The sequence below is a fragment of the Corapipo altera genome, unplaced genomic scaffold (genome assembly GCF_003945725.1).
Source record: "Corapipo altera isolate COAL_440 unplaced genomic scaffold, ASM394572v1 1, whole genome shotgun sequence".
Taxonomy (NCBI): domain Eukaryota; kingdom Metazoa; phylum Chordata; class Aves; order Passeriformes; family Pipridae; genus Corapipo; species Corapipo altera.
In genome coordinates this window covers 18,361,846-18,384,443 of record NW_020884873.1, presented here as the reverse complement: position 1 = coordinate 18,384,443, position 22,598 = coordinate 18,361,846, and the positions used below count along the sequence as shown (strand labels likewise).

The 22,598-nt window shown below is 40.8% G+C and overlaps 2 protein-coding genes and 1 non-coding gene across 3 annotated transcripts in view; all 3 read left to right on the top strand.

Moving 5' to 3' along the window:
• UBN2 (ubinuclein 2) overlaps window positions 1–20,076 on the top strand; it is a 50,629-nt gene extending 30,553 nt beyond the window's left edge. The window contains exons 11-16 of the mRNA XM_027664798.1: window positions 1,799–1,849; window positions 3,183–3,225; window positions 3,925–5,463; window positions 8,741–8,987; window positions 9,768–9,857; window positions 10,821–20,076. Coding sequence (XP_027520599.1) covers window positions 1,799–1,849; window positions 3,183–3,225; window positions 3,925–5,463; window positions 8,741–8,987; window positions 9,768–9,857; window positions 10,821–10,870 — 2,020 coding nt within the window. The 3' untranslated portion in view covers window positions 10,871–20,076. The remainder of the gene's footprint in view (window positions 1–1,798; window positions 1,850–3,182; window positions 3,226–3,924; window positions 5,464–8,740; window positions 8,988–9,767; window positions 9,858–10,820) is intronic.
• A 286-nt stretch (window positions 20,077–20,362) lies between these two features.
• On the top strand, window positions 20,363–20,435 carry TRNAR-CCU. Its single transcript has one exon. It is a non-coding gene; the product is annotated as a tRNA-Arg (tRNA).
• A 437-nt stretch (window positions 20,436–20,872) lies between these two features.
• FMC1 (formation of mitochondrial complex V assembly factor 1 homolog) lies at window positions 20,873–21,408 on the top strand. Its single transcript, XM_027664842.1, has 2 exons — window positions 20,873–21,050; window positions 21,156–21,408. The coding sequence occupies exons 1-2, from the start codon at window positions 20,922–20,924 to the stop codon at window positions 21,348–21,350; spliced, it is 324 nt and encodes a 107-aa protein (XP_027520643.1). The 5' UTR covers window positions 20,873–20,921; the 3' UTR covers window positions 21,351–21,408.
• The last annotated feature ends 1,190 nt before the right edge of the window (window positions 21,409–22,598 follow it).

The window sequence follows — 22,598 nt, the reverse complement described above, 5'->3', positions numbered from 1 at the left end:
TTGAAATGAAACTCGTGAATTTCCACCTTGTTCATTTGTATTGCAATCACCTTTGTCACATGAACTTCCCATGTGTATAACTTCCGTACTGTGCCCCAGGATATTGTTTTATTAATATCCATGGATTTAGAGAAATACTTTTTCATCTTAAAGGATCCCAAAGCCTTTTCAAATAATGTAACTGCTTTTTTGTAACTGGGTTGCATATTAATTCCATGCATGTCTAAAAAAAAATCTGCAACCCAAATAGGTGTACGTTCAAAAAAACCGAAGTGTAAGGAATAGGAAATCTTTCGTTTAATTCCAAGAAGATTGTCATCTTTGCAGATGGTCATGCAAGTAGGCTTGCAGGTCAAACAGAACATTTGACTTGAAATCATGATCAGAGAGAAACAATTTCGTACTGATCTCTCTCTCATGAACTTTTATATCTAAATATATGTATGCAACAGAGGGATTATTTTTCAAGCATATTCTTGCTTTGGAATATATACTGCACTCTCCTTTCTTTGTACCATTTTTGTTTTTTGTTCTTGCAGTACTACCCTTTTCTCTTTAAGGATGATACTGCAAATTACTGGGGCCTGTGATTAATTTTGAATTTTCATTTCCAAATGAAAAAGATTGAGGAATGGACAAAGCATCAAGAAGGAGGTGGGGAAATATTCTGGAGAAGCTGTGTAGGTCAGAAAGTGGCACATTGAACCTTTAATCAGAAATGTTATTTTTGCTCCATCATGTTCTTCATAGGCATTCAGTAGTCTCTGACAGGGATTTGGAGGTTAGTAGGGTGAAGAAAATGTGAAAATGGAGCTGGAAGTGGAATCTGAGAAGTAAGGCACTGAACTGTAGTGAGAGAATGTCAGTGTTTTTTTACCAAATGATGTAAGATTTGTGGTTACTTGGATTTTTCATAATTATTGCAGCTCTGCAGGTGAAAAGGTCTTGTTTAGACAGCTGTTCATGATGTGGTGAGTTAGTGTGATTGCAGTGGTGTAGGAAAATCTCGTCTATTCTGGTTTGCCTACCTGGAAACAAGGAAGGGGACCAAGTTTTCATTAATTGTCTATTTATAGCTGCATTTGGATAGCAAGCTGTAGGATAGGTACGGGTCAGGAATCATTGTCACTTCCCAGTTGTCAGCTTGGGACCCGATAACATTGAAATAACAGCATGTGAACTGCTGAGATTTGTCATCCTGGCTCTTGCCATTCCTTGGCTCTGTAGTAAAGTTGTATGTGTAAGTCCAGTGTAACTAAAGTCACAGAAATGGTTCAGAATAGCCTATACAGAGTACTGAAGAAAATTAGAAACAAGCTTGGCTACTGTGTTCTGACTTTCTTTAAAGCACAGAGGAAAAAAACCCACAATAGATTAAGAACCACAAACCCAAACCTATGATCACTGTGTTGGGCATGTAGTGTGAAGACTTTACAATAATCCTTACTTTGATATTTAAAATATTTAATTAGCCTTTGAGGAGAGAGAATTCAAAATGAGTTTCTTCTGTCCAGCTGAAGGAAGTAATATTCTCTTATGTTGACTTCTCTTTGGCCATTTACTGAGGTATTTTGAATGTAAACTTAAATTATTATAATTTTTTGTTTAGCATTCTTCTGTTTATGGATACCTGGACCTATATCATGACAGCAGTACAGACAAACTACTTACTAGCTACTCTGGGAACAGATAATCCAAGGGTGGTTCTGAAAATCAAAGCATACTTGTGTATTTGGTGGTCAAGCACCATTTGTCACAGTAGAATCACCTCATGTTCTTTTTCTCATCGCTCTTTTAGGATGCTTTTTAAAGAAAGCCGAAGTGTTCACAATCACCTCACTTCTGCTCCGTGAGTATACTAGTGACAATTTACTAAGGTCTTTAGATGGTGGATAACATCTTTCCTCATCTTCATGCTACTTCTTTTTGGATGGAGGGAAAAAAAGGGAGGTATTTTGGGATTTGTTTGAAGATACTTACAATGATGTTTATATATATTTTTAATGCTTTAATTTAGGCATATAATTGTAATGTTCTTCTGGCATTATATTTTAACTCACTTATGAAGTGGCTAGTAACTCAAGGGGATATTAATTCTTGTATTAATGCCTTTTACTCAAAGTATTTCAAAGCACTGCACACTGCCTAAATTTTGACATGCAGCATATTAAAATGAACTCAGGCTGCTTTTTTCTTTTCCTCATAAATATCTCTGTAATCACAGAAGGCTGTGTATCTTAGTGGATTTTATCTTCTTGATTTTTAGACAACACTGTGTGCCTCTCAGGAGCTGTCCACATTCAGCCAGAATTCAGCCAAATTATTCTGACTTTGAATAATATCCAAATTGCAACTTTTGTGATAAATATGATTAACATAGGATATTTTTCTACATAATAGCAAAACTGAATCATGGTCCACCTACAGCAAGGCTTTTTTTTAGCCAGGCATATTTCTAGTTGCTTAGGAAAGGAGAAAAAATTACCTATAAGATGTAAATCTGTTGATCTCCTTGAAGAAATAGAAATGAGAAAAGAAGGTGTGAAACGCAGCTTCAACTTAGAAGCTCAGATGACTAATAATCCTTAATGCTGTCCTTGCTTGCATAGCTGCAGTTGGTGCTATGGTGTTCATGTACACTGCAAAAGAAAACCTGGAAGTTTGTTAAATGACTTCTTGCAACAAACCACTTTTTTGTAGTGGGAAGAAGCAACTGTTTTTATCTGGTTTGAAATAAATGAGAACAGGAAGTATCTTCCTCAGAGACAAAAGCATCAACATAAAGTGAAATTATATTACTACTCTAGATGATTTCAGTGTAGACAAAGCTCTGCTAAGTAGACAAATTCGTTAAGATGCTGAAATTAATTAATATTTTGAAGGTCCTTTAAATCACAAAAATAAAAAATAGGTCTCCTGATATGTCAGGTTATATGAACAATTCAGTTGATTTTGCAAGTAATTTACATAGCTATACATGACCAAAAATGGTTTGAAAGTGTGTGTTTTTTCTTTCCCCCCTATATTTTAACCCATTTTTTCTTTCAAGGATGTTATACTATTAAAGCTGAACTCTAGTAGTCATCCTTCTAGTTTACAGGGACATAATCAGGGTAACACTTAAAACAAAAATTACTTACCTTTTTTTTTGTCTTCTGATGTACATCTGTCTCCTCTTTTAGGGCAAAGAAGAAGGTGATTCTGGCCCCTAAACCCAAAGTGAAGGTAAATGCCTGTTTAAATATCTGAATGTTCATTCAGTGGTCCAATATGACCATTTAATACAACCTGTGTCTGCCGCTGATCTGGGAAAATTCTTGCAGAAGGTTTCCATCAGGTTATGCTGTGAGAGCTTGTTGACTTGGTGGTGCATTACTTTAAAGAATGTAGTAAAAAATACTTCTGTGTAGCTTTTTTTTACTTTAAGCTGTATTAGTTTTTTGAAAAATTATTATGAAGAGGGACCAGTTCCAGTAAAGTTTCACATCTCTTAATGTGTGATCTGTGTGTTTTCAGTTTTTATTAAATTTGGCAACACTGGAAGACAGTGTTGTTGGGAGGATACCATAATAAGTTGATCGAGGTTCTCATTTAGACATGACTAGGTGTCATCTTAATTCAATAACAATTTTATTTGACAATCAGATTAGCTACTCTTTTCTGCACAGCATTGATTGTTCTTCACTGTGTGGGGCACTTGTAGTTATGTGGAGCAACAGCAGTAGGTTTTCAAATAAAAATATTGAATTAGTACCAGGACTCCAGCACCTAGATATCATAGGTATCTCAGTTTGGAAATTTCAATAGTAGATCTTTTGAATAATAGTACAGAATTTACAGAATAATAGTAATACACTAAAGACAGCTTTAAATCTACTCCAGAAAGACTATTAAAACTGACTTTTCCTATCTCTTCGTTCTCAGGACTCCAGTCCAAAAAAAGAACAGAAGACCTGTATGTCTTCAGTCAATTCAAGTTGTGCTACTGTACTGAGTTCCAGCACACCTGTCTGCACCCCAGCCAGCTCTAGCTGCACACCAGCTCCAGAGACGATCTGCTTGGATGACTCACTGGATGAAGACCTGTCTTTCCATCCACCCTCACTGGACTCTATTTCTGATGCTCTGGCAGTTATCAATAATGGTGCCAAGGGATCACCTCTTGGGTCCACCATAGACACACCAACATCCAGACCTCGCCCTGGGCTGAGGGAAGAGAAACTAGCAAGCATTATGAGTAAGTTGCCTCTGGCAACTTCAAAGAAAGTAGAGCCCACTCAGACATCCCATTCATCAAGTCTTATTGCTGGTCACACAGGGCCAGTACCAAAGAAACCCCAGGACTTAGTTCACACTGGTATCTCTTCAGGCCTTATTGCTGGATCTTCAATTCAAAATCCCAAGGTTTCCTTAGAGCCTTTGCCAGCCAAACTACTTCAGCAAGGACTACAGAGGTCAAGTCAGATCCAATCTGCTTCCTCTTCTTCTCAGACTCATGTTTCTTCCTCTAAGACCCAAGCAGCTGTTTCCACCTCCTCTCAAAGAACCAAGGATGCTAGTATCTTGGTATCATCTTCTGAGACTCAAGGTGGTACTTCCTCAACATCACAAGTGACAAAGGTGCACCAGCATTCCGCTGTACAGCAGAAATATGTATCTCCTTTGCAAGCAACTATTAGTAAATCACAGACCAATCCTGTGGTGAAATTGAGTAGTAATCCCAAACTGTCTTGCTCATCACCAATCATCAAGGCTCAAGATAAGTCTGTAGTATATCGCCTGCCTTTGTCTAATCCCTCATCTGGAAGCGGCTCCCAAGTGTCTCACCCACTGGTTTCTAGGACAACATCCAGCACCTCTACCTCTAGTAACTATTTAGCCAAGGCTATGGTGTCACAAGTTTCTTCCCAGGGTTTCAAGCCTCCCTTCTCCATGGCTGCCTCTCCCAAACCTGCTGCCTCTCCCAAGCCCACTTCATCTAAGCCCTCTGTGACACCCAAGCCCAATGCATCACCTAAATTTTCATCGAAGTCCACCTCATCCCCCAGGCCTGCAACAACACCCAGTTCTTCCAGTTCAAGTGCACTAGTTTCCCAGAGTAGTCACTCCAGCAACAACCCCCTTCATAAACAGACCAGTGGTGTAAATATCAGCAGGCAGTCTCCCACAGTGAATTTGCTGTCCTCTAATCGCACCTCAGGCCTTCAGCCTGCAAAGAACCCTCAGGCTTCTTCAAAATTGCCCAACTCTTCTCCTTCTGGAACTGTTGGTAAAAATAATTTGAGTGGAGTTGGAATGAATGTACCTGCCAACAGAGGCAGTAACCTTAACTCAAGTGGAGCTAGTAGGACTAGTCTGTCTGGGGGAACAGGAAGTGGAACACAGGGTGCTACTAAACAATTGTCAACTCCACACAGACCATCTTCTGCCTCAGGGTCTCCAGTTGTAGCAGCCAGTGTGCAGGTATGCATCTTACAAGTTTACATTTGAACCTTATCATAATATTTATCACATACATTTTGTAAACATTCTTAAAATATCTTCATTTGGAAATGTCATAAATTTAATTTTTATACTTTCCTAAGCATAAATGCTGATAGTGATGAAAAAATGTCATACTAGAGAATAGGTGTTTCCAGCTGATATAAAATGCAAGGATCAGTGTGGAACAAATCCTCACTATAAAATGTTGGTTGGTCTGTAGCGTGGAACAGAATTCACTTTTTTTTTTTTAAGAGCACTGGAAAAGGTAAGCTTTATGTGGAAATATTTTCAAGGGATGTGGTATTTTCTTGCATTATTGGATTTGTGTATTCATGCATATTTACATATTTGTAGTGATGGTGGTTGTGTAAAAAAGTGTCATCATAGATTTGTTGTCAGGCTGCATGGTTAACTTTAAAATTAGAGCTCAGTTGCTTGTGGTTGAGTGTAATTCAAGACTTTATTTATAATTAACACTTGCAAGGGCTTTTGTATTTGTGATTATGTATTTTATTTTGTAGGATCTAGTCAAACTAAATGAGACATCTCATTTATATATATAGATGCCCTGGAAATTGAGAGCTTATAAGTATCATTAGAGATAAAACAAGTTAAGCAAAACAAACATTTTGAAAATACTGTTCTAAACCCCATGCAAACCTAATTTTTACCCATAAGACAACCTGCTTTCCCAAGTTGTGTTCTTCTTATTGGGAATGCTTTAATTAGTGAGACGATCTCATGTCTTCCTCTCTCCATCATTCTCTATCCTGAGGTCTTCACTACTTAAGAAAAGCAGTGTTGCTATAAATTATATTTTTGCTGTACCGCAAATGAAAAGCTTTGTATTTTTCTGAATAGCGCACATTGCTGTTGCATGGGAGTGATGTATACTTGACTTTAGCAATGTTTTATAATCTTTTAGCTTGCCATCAAATTTTTATTAATGCAGCTGAATAACAGGAGGAAGATGATTTTTACAAGACAGTTCCATGGTCTTTTGTCCTACTGTACCGAAACAGTCAACAATAAATATCTGGCAGGCTCTGACACAGCTTTTTCCTACTTTGGGTGCTTTGAATGGAAAAAAAGATATTCACAACCCGTATGCTGTGTAAGGGCCACTGAGGTACCACAGAAGGCCTGGAGAAGAGCTGAACCAGGTACATGCAGTTTGAGTACTCTGGAAGGTGCCTGGAGGAGACAAAAAAGGCCACAGTGAATGGATTGGGAAGAGACTTGTTACTCCTGGTGCAGTCAACAGAATCCAGTGAATACAATCACTGTGATGTAGAAGAAAATGTGAAATGGGTGTGGTAGTGCTTAAAAATGATGGGGAAGTCAAGGGAAGTAAGCAGTGTTGTGCTGGATGATGAGATGAATTCTGGCAAACCATCCTGTAGTTAAAGGCAAGTAACAATGATCATCTGAGTAATGAAATACATTTTGGCCACAGTGATTTTGAAGAGCACTGAAGGGGGGTGTGTGGTAACATGAGTCCATGCTATATATATAATACAGCAAAATAAGGTGTGTTGTTGTATAGAAAGGGGCAAATCAGCTAGAGGTGCTGAACACGTATGGTATTGCTAAAATAATTAGTGCATGTGGGGTTTTTGACATTTCAGAAACTACTTTAAGCTAGAAATGGTTCTGAAGAATGGTGCAAGGAAGATAAACCATGGAATAAGGCTCTTGGTGCTGTGCACACTGAAGCTTAGTCGGTGGAGTACATTCAAGAAAAGATTAGAATCAAATTACCTCCCAGTCCAAGTACACTGAAGGGGAAAATATTTGTGATCACTGAGGGCTTTATTTAGCCATAAAGGTCTAATGACTGGCTGCTGAACTTAAATGAGTTCCAGACTTGTTGTTAGGTACAGTGAACTAAGGAATTAGTTCCCCCTCTTAAAACTTCACATAAGACTCAAAGTGAATCTCTTTTCCTTTAAGGCCTTAGCGATTTAATTCCTGTTTGAGATGCTGTTAGTCAGAAGGTGAGAATGGTACCTGAGTTGCTCATTAGAATATCTTGGTCTGCTTACACTGAAAATCGAACTAGATAATTTTATTTGGTAATAAAGATGTTCCTAACTAGGAAGTTTCCAAGAAGTGTTTCCCTCCTTTCCACTTTTGATTGACACAATTATTTACCGGAATGTAAGTTTACACCTGCTGAAGCTCTTCAAAGAAAGTTACATTTTAAGAAGACAAAGCCAAAGAGTACACATGTGATTTCCTTAAAAAGCTCTACCTACCATTAGTTCTTGTGAGCAGAATCTGGTTTAGACTTTTAAGGATCTTAATGACTCAGATCTACAGGACCAGGATGAACCCTTTTATGAAATATTGTATGTGAGTTAAATAGAAACATCTGAACTGCAGCTCTTTTAGGGCACACTCTGTAGCTCTTTTCACCACTGTACTTCTCTCTCCTTTTTCAGAGTGTAAACAAGGTCTTGGCAGAGCTCAAAACAAAGTTGTTTTTCTGTTTTCAGGCATTTACAAATCCACAATTGCAAAACATAACTGTATGGTTTTTATTTTGTTGCACTTTACTAGATTGCATAGACAATGAACAGTTGCCATTTGGGAGCTGTTGTAGCAAGAATATTCTGGTTGATCTTGCATTTTTATTTTTAAACTACAATGAATTTAACTTCATTTTGACATATCTGGAGTGGAGAGATTATTTTCCTTTGCCTTCTCCTCTGACATGTGCATACACACATATACATACATATGTATGTCTGTATTTTGGTAACCTGACTTCTTGAAGTGTGAGAGTTCTTACATATGAATCTTAATTTTCAGAAGTCACTGCTCCTCAACAACCTCTTAAGAAATAAAGTTAATGTTCTGTTAAGACCCAGATTTGGAGAGGGAAGAGTAATACTGTACATCTGAAGAACTTCAGATCAACCTCTGATAACTTCATATTAATCAAATAGAAGATGTTGCTCTAAATTGTGACTGTAGACCCAGTGCATAGTTAGAAATGAGACTAAGGAAATGATCTGTAAGGCTGATGAGCAAAACATGAGAGAGAAACTGTACTGTCATGTCTGAATCAGATATAATTGTGCTTGCTTAGCAGATGAACACTAGGAAGACCTAGGTGGATAAGTGGATATTTATTAATAGTTTAATACACTTCTCAACAGAGCAACACTTAACAGGGAATAGTCAATTTTTACATCCTTAAAGAATACAACTCAAAGTTTAAAAATCTTGAAGTACTGCTTTTTTTGTACAGTCAACAGCAGGAGCATCGTTACTGGCTAATGCCTCACCTCTGACTCTCATGGCATCACCCCTGTCTGTAACCAGTCAGAATGTGACATCTGCACCATTAACTCCTTTTGGGATGCTGGGTGGCCTTGTTCCTGTGACTGTGCCCTTCCAGTTTCCCTTGGAGCTGCTTGGCTTTGGGACGGACACAGCTGGAGCGACAACCACCTCGGGATCTACCTCAGCGGCTTTCCACCACAGCCTAACTCAGAGTGAGTGGAATTAGTTATCACACTGTCCCATGAGGAAAGATGCATCCTTAAAATGAAAATTGAGAAGGGAAGCAATAAAGGTCTGAGACACTCAAATTTGGTTCTGGAAAATCCCTATAGGAAAGTAAATGTGATTTCTTCTCTGGTAAAAACTTTCTTTACGTAATTACCTAAATGTTATAAATCACTTTTGGTAAATTTAACTTCATTGTTATATTCACAGTATATTTTTAGGTTTGAATGTGTTTTTTTGGGTTACCTTTTAATACCTTACCTTTAGAAAGGAGAATAGCTTAAAAGTCTCCAAATGTCACAATACAAATAAGAGACTTAATATGCTGATCCATCAAAATATCCTTAGCTCAGTAATCGCAGATATCCAACAGCTCTTCTATGAGGAACTATCAACCAAGATGGCATTTTTTTTTTCTGATTGCTTAAAAAGAAATTATTTATGGTTTTTACCCATATAAATTTTTGGCCCTTGTGCCGAAGGAAATAATATGAAGGGTCGCATCCCAATAGTGAGGCATGGTCCTTGCTCTGACTTTTGATTAACTGTATCTGAATAGGTCTGCTTCTGTTGACTTGTAGCATTCTGATGGCTGGAATCAGAGTAAATATCAGCTTGATATTTGTTTTGTGTTGCGGAGATACATCTTCAGAAATTTGTGGAAATTAGCCCCTACTACAGCTGCACTACAAAAACTTCTTGTTTCACAAAGACTGCCTTTCTCCTCAAGATTTATTTTTTCTTTGCTTTTGTTTTCCTCCCCTCAGACTTACTGAAGGGTTTACAGCCAGGTGCTCAGCATGCAGCGACGCTGTCTCACTCACCTCTGCCTGCTCACTTGCAGCAAGCTTACACAGGTAAACACATTGTATTTTTCTTATTACTTATTTTGAACTTAAGTCCGATTTCTGCCATAGACTGAAATAAAATTAACAGCAGTAGTTAGTTTAGAGAAGACATAACACAGGGACAAACTTTGGTAGCAGAAGGCAGTACTCATTCTATTGTAGCAGTTGTTTTTGAAACCTGAACAATTGTTTTTCCCTCCATTTCTCTTCAAAGTCAGGAACAAAATAAGTTCAAAAATTCCAGTACTTTATTGTAGCAGTTCTAGAAACTTAAGTGTACAAATTCAACTAGTGAGTAAAAAAGGAATATTACTTACTGGACGCTAACATGATTGTTTAGAGGCTGCATAAAGTCTTTTTCCACTCAATTTTCATTTCTCCTTTGAAGGTGAAAACTGACCTCCCAGATAAAAGCTTTTTCATATTTCTTATAAGAGTGTATTCATATGTGTGAATGGTATGATGGTTTCCTAATAGGGGATTTGCTTTCCCTAGGAATTTTATCCTTGATAAGAATTGCGTATTTTGATTAAGAAGAGAAACTTGAAGCAGAATGTCTTATTTTTCTGTTTGTAAGACTTAGAGCTGAAAAAGTATTAGAAAGCTTTAGAAAGTTTAGAGTGTAGTCCTTTCTTTGTCACATGCAGTGCGTTTTTTGGGGGCCAGGAGAAGGAATGGGAAGGGTGGCAGTGGCTTGGTGGGCATTCTTCCTATTGTTCTGAGAGTTCTCAGCACCAAAACATTGGGCAGTGTTTTGGAATGAAGCTTGATATCTCAGGTTTCAACAATGCTGTTTCTAATAAACGAACTACAGAGAAAATGCAAAGTCTTCCACTCTGTAAAGACAATGTACTTTTTAGTGATGCTAAAGCTGAACCTGCCACATTCCTGTCTCTCACGCTGTAAGATACAAACCCAAAAGTTCACTCATGCTTTTATTCTTCCCTTTTTTTTCCTGTCTCTCTACTGCAGATGGAGGCCAAAGTAAAGGGGACACTAAGTTACAGCGGAAAAACCAGTGACTTCTGGACAAGCAAGGGAGCTGAAGCAGTTCTGGTTGGCTGACAGAATCTGCCCAGTTGGGAAAGTGCTTATTGTCACAGGGCTGCTGTTTCTGTCGATGTTTACATATTCTGATCCTAAGCACTGTGGTGAGAGGAAGAAGAAAAATAAAACAATACTTGATCAAAGAGAGAAGGAAAAGGAGGACTGGTCCTCCTGGTCATGCAGACTGGTCATAGCTTGATATTGCCTAAAGAAACAACGTTTTTTATCTGCTCTGATTGGCTCTTAAAAGAAATTGATCGTCAAACCCACAGCAGCACCAACATTTTTGTCTGGGTGAAGTCCAATGAAAAGTGGAAACCATGAGAGGAGCTAGAATAGGTTTCTCCATTCATTGTATAAGGTGGAATCATTCATTTCTTTAGTGCCCAGAGTGCCCAGGGTAAGATTATGTGTAGGTCCTGAGTGTATTAAACGGTTGTGGACCAAAGGTTATGTAGAATAGAGGTGGTGCTGGGATACTTTGCATTATAATTAAACCTTTACCCAAATGCAGTTTTTGATAATGGGCATTTTTCCAGATTTACAAGGCTGTTTGGCTTAGGGAGCCTACAGGTGTATGCAGTCTCATTAGAGAATTGTCTTCAAAAACAGATCTCCTGATACATCAAGATGTGAGACACACACTATTTGTTTGATTTTTTTTTTTTAAAGTACAAGAATTCTTATTTAAGGGAGGAAGGGGATGGAAAATTTTTCATTACACGAAAAGGAAACCCACATTTGATTGGTCAGACTAGCATTTCTTTCCCACATTATATTTTTAAAGGCATGCTAATGTTTCAGTCCTTCCATTTGTTAAACTTTCTTTTACCTCTGCCACGTGCTTATTTGCTACTGAAATTGTTATGTTCTATTCATGTCTTTCATAAACAACAACCAGTTCTTTGCTGATTCTTGATCTTCATTTTTCATCTAACTCTTCCCAAAAGCCATGCATTATACTGATTTCCTAGTTAAAGAAACCTGATTGTGACCTATTCCAGAGTCAGGTTAATACTGCTTCAGGCATTAGCCAAAGAGGAGTCGTTCAAAAGCGACCAGAGGTGCCTTCTCTTCTGGGGGCTTGAATGGGTTGTCTCCAGCATTTCCAGCCCCTGCTGGCCTGGGGAGTGTCTGACCTGAACTCTTTCCTACATGGTAGCACAAGACTGCAAAGCTGGCTTTTTTTTTTTTTTCTTTGATAGCAATATATCAACTGGTTGACGAGTAAGATTAGAAAGTATCCAGCACATGTTGCACTTTCAACACTAGGACAGAACTTTGCTATTGCGTCCCTTGCGCTGTCAGATAAAAGGTGAGAATGGCAAAAAGTTAAATAAGTCATTGGGGAAAGGAGCAAATAAAGTAGTAGGATGCCCTTCTCCTTCAGCCCTAAAACATTCCTTTGACCAGAGATGCTGAAATTCCTAGTAAATAGTTTTCCAGTAGTTTGACTTGAGATTGAACCAGAGACTACTGGTTATCTCACACCTTTTAGAGTGACTTTGACCCATGAATAATTAATCTTCAATGTTTTTTGCTAGATTATTTCAAGCTTGCAGGTTTCTTTTACATGTGATTTATTTTTCTTAGATCAGACAACAATTTCTTTTCTATTTAGAGCTCATTTTAATTTTATATAAATATATATACATAAATTTAAAATAATATATATTGTGTATTTAGTATAAAAATGTTGGGTTGAGCTCAGCAATAAATGTTTTTGCACAACACTTCTGTGAAAGACAGATTGAATTAAGATGCATTAGTTCATTAATTTCACTCCACAGCATCTGCCAATTAAATGCTTTTTAGCTAGCGCTAATGTTTTGTATGTGGCGTGTTGATTAGATAAGCTTGCATCTCCATTGAGGTTATTAAGAGTTGAAATATACAGCTGTGTAGACCCTGGCATTCTTAATACTGCACAAATTCTCTCAAAATACCATGAACTATTTAGAATGCAAGCTTTATCTGGTTTTTTTTTCCCTCTTTTCTCCAGGAAGGGTTGAAGGAAGACAACTTTTGTTTTTTGAGGCCCAATGGTTCTGGCAGGATGTTAATTCTCTGAACTGTGTCAAACCTGACAACTTTAACATTGCATGTAGCTAAGGGAGTTGCGGCAGTGAGCCACTGGGCAGCAATATATTTAAAAGACCCTGTCCTAAGAGTTCTACCTCTTCTATGTTTTCCTCATCAAGGCATCTCATTCAAATTGCCATCTTTTGTCTTCATACTTAATGAAATTTTAGACTGGGAGACTTGGAGCCCTTTATAACTACAGCACAAATTCCCTTTCAGTGTTCCTCTCTTCCTGGAAGTATGCCTCATCTTCAGTTGAAGAGCATCCTCTCTAAATCATGAGGGTAGGAGCAGTGCTGCCTCTGTGTCCTACTGCGCTTCTCAGTCTTGGGAAACAAGTAAACTAATACTTCTTGTGGAAATAGATAGTAGGATGATGAGAATAAAGATGACCATATGTTGTTTGTGACTTCAGTTCAAACAGCCCCCCAGCAGGTAACTGTTTTCAGTCATTATGCTCCTGAGCTTCTTTGGAATGAGCAACACAGGGAATGTAGACCCTTTCGTTGCTGTTCCCTATTCTCCCTGGTTAAACTTAGCAAGGCTGAGTCAAAGGAAATAATAGGGTGATTCCCAGAGACCTTTGCAGGTAGCATAGACAGGATGGGGAAGGGAAAGATTGCTGCAGCGTCCAAATGCAAAATTAGGTTAATGTTTTACTATTTTCTGCACAGCAGCTCTTCTGAAGACATTTCCCCCCAGATTTTTACTACTTTTTAAGGGCCTTTGTTAATAAATAAACTGTAGTTGTACATACTAAATAAACCCTCAGTATTCACAAGCAATAAGAAAGCCAAGTACAGCTGTCTTTTCCAGGCAGCAGGGCTGAACTTGGTTTGGGGACTGTATATGAGCTAACATGTCAAGCTCTCTGAAAGCCCCAAACAAATGCAAGCAATAACTTCAAACATAGGTTTTAGATGTTAAAACCGTCTGGGTAGTATTTTCTGCTACATGATCCAAAGTCCCTAAAGTCACAGTAGCTATTTTAAATCCTTAGAGACACTTGCAAAGAAAGAAGGCAGGCTAAATGAAAAACAGGCTGCAAAGTTTCCTGGTACTTTGGGCTAGAACTGCAGTGTTCTCCCACTTGGAGATGCAAATGGCCTAGGCCACTTTGTCCAGCCTTCTCTGTTCATTTGAGAAACATGACTAAATACTGATCAACTAAGTCACAAGTGTGGATGCTGTGGGTTTCACATCTGTTTTCTGCTAATCAGAAGTAACTTTTAATTACTTGGATTCTGCTTTTTGTTTGAATCCGATCAAAGTTGTCTGATGCACAGATTTAGGAGTGGGACAGGTGTTAAAACCCTGTTCCTGCAGTCCCATCATCTGACCCTTCCTCCACACTCCTTCTCCACTTGGTGCAAGACCCTTGAGGACATGAAAACAGAGAAATCTTGCAACTCTCCCAAACTGCCATCAGTTGTGCGAACCAGTAACCCTCTGGGAGTCATCTTGGACTCCAACTAACTTTATCACATTTGCTGCTACATTCGTAAAATGAACTTTTGGCTGTATTTATTAGCAAATTTTAATCTAGTTTACAGGTTGGGGTTTTTTTGTTTTCTTTTGATTAGTTTTTGCCCACAGATGGATTAGAAATGTTGGGGTGTTTGGGTTGATGGGTTGTTTGTTTTGTTCTAGTTTTGTTTTGGTTTTGAGTGAATTGGTGAAAGCAAAGTGGTCCCTCTTCTGCTTTTGTTTTGGATTTTTTTTTTTTTTTTTTTTTTTTTTTTAGTAGGGAAAACCTACAGCCAAGCCAAACTGTGGAAGGCTCCCTCCCACATCAGCTTTTCATCTTTTGCTGAACTGGGGGGAAATCATTAAAGGGACACTTGCTTTTTGTTTGGGCTTGTTTGTTGTTTTGGTTTGTTGGGGTTTTTTCCATAATGAACCAGAAGGTAAAAGCAGTAGGTAAACAACTGATTAATTAACACTTTATGCAATTTTAATTTTATAGATATTAAAAAAAGGTTTGGTAGACTTTGATTGGTCCAAGCTCTGGTGAAATGGCTGTTACCCTCCATGACTTACTTGATTCAGGCTTTTGTCCTTTGTTTAAGTGCCTTTTTTTTTTTTTATTTTATTTCCCTATCCTCTTTAAACTTTTCTCAGAGATCCTGAAGTGCTAGAAGGCATTTTGGAGGAAAATCTTAAGCTTGCCAAGATGGCTTTATGCTGTTATACTATTTTTTTTTCCTTTTGTAAAGAAAAAAAAACAACCAAGCGTGTAATGTGTGTAACTTCATGCTGCTGTACCATGGCGTTGGTTCTGTGTGCTTGTGCATTCTTTCTCTCTCACGCACACACGTGCACACACACACATACACAGCAATATTTCTGAAACCTGTTCATCCTTCTACATTCTCCTGGCTCTGTCAAACTACTTAATGGTGAACGTTTGTGCAAAGATGGCAGTACAATAAAAGAGCGTGTGCATGAGTGTGCGTAAATGTGCATGAGAGAAAGGAAATGGCTAGTGGGAATGAAACTTCTTGCATTTTTCTCTGAAGGTTTTAAATTTTTCTTAATTAGGTCATCAGTAAAACATTATGAGCCCTGTCTGGCAACCTTATTATCTACTGGACCGTTTCACACAATTATTGAGGCAAAGAGGTGTGGCTGATAGCCCCAAGGACATGTGGGGGAAAGAGAGTTAAAACAGGAGCTTGAAATAAGTTTGAGTTGAGATGAACTGCAAGGCATCCTATGTGCAGCTAGTCACATCTGCTTAACACCGATTATTGCAAGGATTCTCACACTTACCAAAGTTGTCACTTTCCACCGTCCATCATATGTAAAAAGAAATTTGGTAAAACCTGCAAGAGTGCAGGTGCTAATTGAATTTAAAACTGGCTATGCTTCACATGCTGCCTAAGTTCCTCACCATCAAGTACTTTTCTAGTTGTACTTTTTCTTAATTTATTGAGATTTTATTAATGGTTTGTTCTCTTATGACTCTGTTGTTAGCTGCAGGTGAACCCTCATAATACTCTGTGCTTGTTTCCTTGTTCTCTGACAAAATTAGCTATCTGCAATAGATGATCTAGTGATTTCAACACCTTTGTGCTGAGGATCTGTCTAACTTGTGATTATTATAAACGAGAATACCTGAAATTAGCAATTCACTTGTTGACCAAGTGCTAAACTTAAGGTAATGTGTATGCATCATTAGACTGTTCTAGTTCTGTGATGTGCTTCCCCTGGGGAAGATCTAATTTTGAGTTGCAGTATGAAAAGGAAGCACTTATTTTACCAAATGGGAATGGAATGAAGAGTCCTTCGTGAGTGGAGAACCAGACTGGAAAACAAAGTATGATACCAAATACAGCATATTTCCTGTGGCAGAGAATAGCCTCAGTTCTTGGCCTGTCTTCACATATTTGACTAAACCCATTACGTAAACTAGACCATAGGCGGATTTCTCCTACCAATCCAATGGTGCCAGTCAAAGATAGGACTGTTGCTGGTAGCTCAGCCAGTTGGAGTGATAGTTGAGGGTGCTTCTTAATCTCTTTAGATGCATTAGTGAAGTTACTTAAGTGGAGTTTGCCACACCCACCTGTGTTGCTGTTTAATTAATTTTGGTCGCAAATGCTCTTTTTCCTAGGCTGATCTGTGGGAATCTACAGCTGGTGATGATGGCTGACTGTTGCAGTCTTTTCTAACAAATGCACCTCTTGTGAAAATCTGTGCTGCTTAAGAAATCACTACCAAAATAAGCAGCCAGAAGTATGATTACTGGGCCACTGGAAAGATGAGCGTTGTGTAGGGGAACGTTTTGTTTGTGGAAACTTCCACTGTGGCTTCATCATCCTTTTACTATGACCTGATGATCCCTTGCTGCTGTAATAGCTTTTTGGGTCCGTAGAAAGCCCTGCTGCTGCTATGAGTTATGCTGAGAGATCAGTATGGCCTGGAACTGGCCCAAAACTGGGGAATTACAAAGATTCCCCACAGCTGTTTTTGCACACTCATAAACAACACTGCACTGATCTTGTCAGTAGTCAAGGATATAGGTGTGTATTTTGTAGCCATTTTTGACAGCTATAATTCTACAGAGCAACTTGGGGAGGAGGAAAAAAAGGAAGAAAAAACCCCCACCACCAACAACCATGTTTTGTATCTAGAAACGCATTTCAGTCTCTTCCCTTGCTGTCGTCTCCTGCTTAAATAACAACCATTAACTAATAAGTTTTTCTTCATGATGAAGTAATCCCAAGCAAGCAACGTACACTATGTTTGACTCCTATCATGTGCAATGCTAAAAGGGTTTTTTATGTTTTTTTTCTTCTTTTTCCTCCTAGTAATGTGTACAGAAGTGTTTTATTGACAGACAGTCATGTTTGCTGCTGTCTAGTACCAAGAGAAAAAGAGCAGGGGAGAATCAACCAAAACCAGTCAGGAGATGCTATCATCGTAGGCCAAACCGTGTAGCTGCCAAGGCAGCCAGAGCTACGTTAAAACTTAGCAGATTTCACCAGAGGAGTGGGGAAAGAAACTGTCTTGTGTTCTCAGCTTTTTCCAGATAAAGCCTTAGTTTGATTAGTAGTCACTAATATCAACTATGCAGATAAGTATATGTGTTTCAGTGTTACATGCATTCCTTTTCCTAGCTACCCCTCTTAACACATACTGAAATTTTACCCAAAGAAAATGGAATATTTTTGAATGTCTGTACTGCAGAGCTTTTTTGCTAACATGAAGAAAAAACCTGTATTTTAAAAAAGAAACCCTTTCACCGATGCAACACGTAGTGTCAAGTGTCATGAAGTTGCTTTGAGAGGGAAGCTAAAATCACCTCTTGTGACAGGTTTTAGCCTGAGAATTTCTCAGAATATTCAGCTCTCATAATTGGTGTAAGAAGCCGCAGCAACGTTTTTTGATGTACAGATTGGATTTGGGGAGAAACTAATGAGACATCCCAGGTTTCTTTCCAGCATCAGAAGTGAATTAAATTAGTTTTTCACTGAAATGAAGTTGCTTCTAAACATGGGGAGTTATCAGCTAAGTAAAAGCTAAATCACAGTCCCCAGGTATTTCTCACTGGTCTTTTAGTCTTGTTGTATGTAACTCAAATAACAGTTTAGCTCAGAGATGAGAACCGTAGTGTGTGTTTTATTGCCGGTGATTCCATCATGTAGCAATTAGTACCATGTTCTTGCATAGTTCTCAAGATCTGTATTGGAAATAGATGGAGAAATTTTATTTTTGGACTACTGTTTAAAAAAAAAAAATACAAAATTAACTCCTACTTTTTACCCTCAAAAGTCTACTGAGCAGCGCTATATTTTAGCAGTTAAACTAGTACCCTTGTTATGTGATTTGTCTCTTGTAGTCTTCTTTTACTAAGGGTTAAAAGCATTTAATTAGTAATCCTTACAATGTTGGCATTCTCTAGCTTAAGATCAGGTGCTTATAATAAAAAGGGCATCTGGGTTGATAACTTCTGATGGTACAAAATCTCTATGTTCAGAATATTTCATTGGAAGAAAAAACAGGTGTGGGTGCAAGTCCCTTTGGTTCTGCCTGATAAAAGAGGCTCAGTGAAGAAAAGTGCCCTGCACAGCTAATGGCAGTAGGGATCATCCCCTCAACAGCAGTTTGGCCTCCATATCCTTTGTTTGGTGTCACTTTTAGTATATAAATATTTTAGCAAGTTTGGATGTAGCCAGCTTAACTCTACCTGACTTGCTGTGATCCCCCAGACAATGAAGGGCTGAGAAACCATTTTGCTGCCTTTCACTGGGGAGCTCGGAACAAAAGGCTGGCCAAGGTTTATTTTTTTATAAGAGTGTTAAATCAGTGTGAGAATTCTTTGCATTCCTCAGCTTCAAACAAAGGAATGCACAGTTACTACAAGATGGCAAACCTGTTTGAGTTGTTGATTCCTGTGATGCTTTACTCAGTCCTTCATGACTTTGTACAAGATCACCTTCCTCCTTTTAATACTCGCACATTTCGGATTATAGGGCTTAGTGATGGAGAGAGGATCTCAACAGCCTTGTGCTTACCTGATGAGCTTTCCAGGGAAACTGCCCCGTGAAATGCTCCCCTCTTGTGACAACAAGCCTGAACAACCAAATGCAGCTACATTCGGGTGGTTAGCACCACTTTCATTTGGAATTTTTAGGGAGGTATGTTCCAATAACTTCAAGGGATACTGTGTTTTAAACGTGTGGTTTCTTTCCTCTCTCCATATAAAACTGGACCTGAACACAAGTTTTGAGTTGTTGGGGGTTTTTTTGTAATAATCTCAGGACCTGAAAGATTGTAGCATTTAGTGTGTCTTAAAAATGATGTACTGTACCAGCCATGGATTTTGTAAATAACACCTGTCTCCCTTTTTTGTATTTTAATTTTTTAAAAGTGTGTAAGGCTCTTTGCCAGAGGAACTGGTGCCTGCTTTATCTCCATCGTGAACTGAGGCAGGAAAAGGAAGAAGCTGCTGCCACAAAAGCCTGCGTCAGTTCCAAATACGTATATTGTTCTGGTCAGTTTAATGGCTGTTAGTCTTTTGTTAGTTGGGAAGCTGGTTTGTTCCCCTGCACGTTTCCAGTTGTGGGTAGCAGAGCCCTATCAGGGAGGCTAATTTTAACTCTCTTCTGTGTGACTACTTGATGTTTTCACTCCTTCCAGGTACTCAGGTTTGCTATCCCTGAGCAGTCCAATGCTTTCAGAGGTCAGGACTATTGCCCCTCTGCAAAAATAACTGGAGAGCATTTCATTTTATCAGTGCTTTGATCCAAACACAGTAATGGGGTTTGTATCCTGCACCTTGCAGGTAATGCTGCCTTCACCTGTTCCGGAAGGGACTTGCCCTTTTCTGCTTTCCTGAAAGGAGCGCAAAGCTTTTTTTTTGGCAGCAGACTTTGCTCTGGGATCCACCCTTGCCGGCAGACCCCTGTTCTGCAGTAGGAGCCTTACTCAATTCGGCATAGCTGTTCCCTGTCCCTGACCGCGACAGGCTTTTTCATGAGTGTACTTTTCTTTTTTTATGTGTCCCGTGTCTGTGCTGTATTAAATAAAGAGGAATGTACATATTAGTCCTGTCTCTGTGATTTCTCACAAAAATAAAGATGTAAAAAGGTTTCACTTGAAGGGTCCTCCCTTGGGGCTTTTTCGTAGGGCTTTTCCGTTATGGGGAGGGGGCGAGGAACAGCGGTTTGAAGCTCCAGCGGGTCGGTACCACAGACTGCGCTGCCCCTGCGGGGCGCGTTGTGATGAGGCGCCGTAGCCCCGCCCCAGCTCCCAGGGGGCCGCGCGGCAGCCGCGTGGGGCGGCGCTGCCCAGTCAGCGGCTTCTGATGTGTTCCATAAAAGGCAAAGGGGGCGGGGACAGGAGACAAGTAGACGCGCGGAAAGGCTTTTCCCGCGGCAGCCCCAGTGGCCTAATGGATAAGGCATTGGCCTCCTAAGCCAGGGATTGTGGGTTCGAGTCCCATCTGGGGTGGGCGTTTTTTTCTTCCTCAAGCCTCGCCGTTTCTCCGGGTGCCCGCGAGCCGCCAGCTGCCGCGGGTGTGCGGCTCCTGGACTTCTTACTGGCCGTCCTCTGCTGGCCCTAGCGAGACGTGCAGACCCTTTTAATCCGGAGACCCCAAAAACTCGCGCGAGGCGCGGCTGCGGACCAACTCGACTTCCCGCAGCGGGATGGGTCCCTCGGGTGTCTCACGGTGACCCCGCTCCGGTACCACAGGCCGGCGGCGGGCCGCTCAACCCCCTGCCCAGCGCGAGGGGGGTGCGGGCACGGACCGTCCCGGCCGCCCGACCACCGGCACTCGACCTGCGCTGGTTGCCATGGCGGCCGGGGGGGGGCGCGAGGAGGCGATCGTTCGCTCGGCTCTCGGCAGCGCGCACTGTCAGGGCGCGAGGGCGAGGTCGCGGAGCCAGGCGGCGGCGCCCGATTGGCCGGCGGGCGGGCGCGCGAGCGGGGCGGAAGATGGCGGCGCTGGGCACCCCCCTGCGCACGCTGCGCGCGCTCCTGCGCGAGCTCCGCCACGCCGCCGGCCGCCACTATCGCGACAGCCCCGCCTATCGCCACGTGCTCGCGGCCTTCCGCGCGCACCGGGTACGCGCAGGTCCCCTCTCCCTCCCTCCTACCCACCCACCCCTGCCCGAGCAGCCCCGGGGCTCGGCGAGGCCTCTGGGCCACCCTGACCACCGCTCCCCGCAGGTGACCAGCGAGAAGCTGTGCCGGGCCCAGCAGGAGCTGCACTTCCAGGCCGCTACCTACCTGTGCCTGCTCCGCAGTGTCCGCGAGCACGAGGCCCTGCACCGCGAGTACCACGGCAAGGGCGAGCGCTCGCCCGAGGAGGTCGCCGGGCTGGTGGGCTTCAGGCTGCCCCAGCAGCCGGGGGGGAAAGGCTGACATGGGTCTGCTGTGTAAACTCATTATTCCTCAATAAATATCCTACTGCTACCGGAACGGGCTGCGTTCTCCAGCAGGGTTTTTTCCTCAGTTTAGGTTATGGTGTGAAAGAGCCATAACTGGGAACCCCTCTCTCCTTTTATCAGGCTTCCCAGACCCCTCGTCCATCTGAGCTTGTGGTATGATGGGCAGCCTGCACGGGGTGACAGGTGGTTTTTAGTGGAAAAACATGAAAGCCTTCACTGCTGAACTGCTTGTCTGAGGGGTTGCAAGGTTTCGTGGTTCCCCCCTCAAAAACAGTAGGTAAGTGAATTTGCCTAGTGTTTACTGTAGCATTTTCCAGGCACATTCTCTGTGTGTGTAATTTCCTACTCTCCCAAGAACAAGGCCCTTCTGTGGGACATAAGTGGATTCTGGTGAGCACTGCAGTAGCACAAACGTCTGTCTTTATTTTTTTCCACGGCGGTGAGCAAGCGCTGGCGATTCACAGAGGTGGTTTCTTCTTGATGAATTATGTGTTTCTCAGTGTCCCCAAGAAGTCCTTCATGTGGCTTCCAACCTCCTGTGCTGCCCTCGCACACTGCAAGTCTCAGAAAAGCTGAGGGGAACTGGCCACTTCCAGTCGCACCAGGGACATACGTGGCACTGCCTTTTCTTATTTGTCTTGCAATCTGAAACGGCAAGTTTCTTTTTGGAAAAAGGGGCTCGAATTGTTGCTGTTCTTCTCTCAGAAGAGTGTTGAATTGTATGTAAGATATGTTAGAAATCTGTAACAAGCGTGACCTAAAGTGGCAAAAAATGTGAGATTTGTTTACATGGGGAGGAGCTTTAAGCAAGGCTAACAAAACTATTGATTTTTTTTTACTGCCAGGGAAAACAAAGTATTCTGTCAGAAAAGCATTGCAAATAGAATGATAAGATGGTTTAATCCCCACAGTACAGCGCATAGACAATAGATCCTTAAAACTGAGGAGATTTGGGCTACTGAGGTAAGGTAAGGAGGTGGGAACTACAGGTTTTAGGGTTCTGTAGACCAGATTCCAGTTGCAAGTCTTACAGTGTCTCACAAGTTAAACAGCAGTGGGTTTTTTGAAAAACATTGATATCACAGGTGGGAAAGTACCAACCTATTTTCAGCATAGTAGATCTAAGTTATGAGATGTCACCACACCCTGAGAATAGCTGTGTCATACTGGTTGTTCTGAATTATTTCATTTAGCTGCTGCGTTCATGCAATTTACTTTTCCA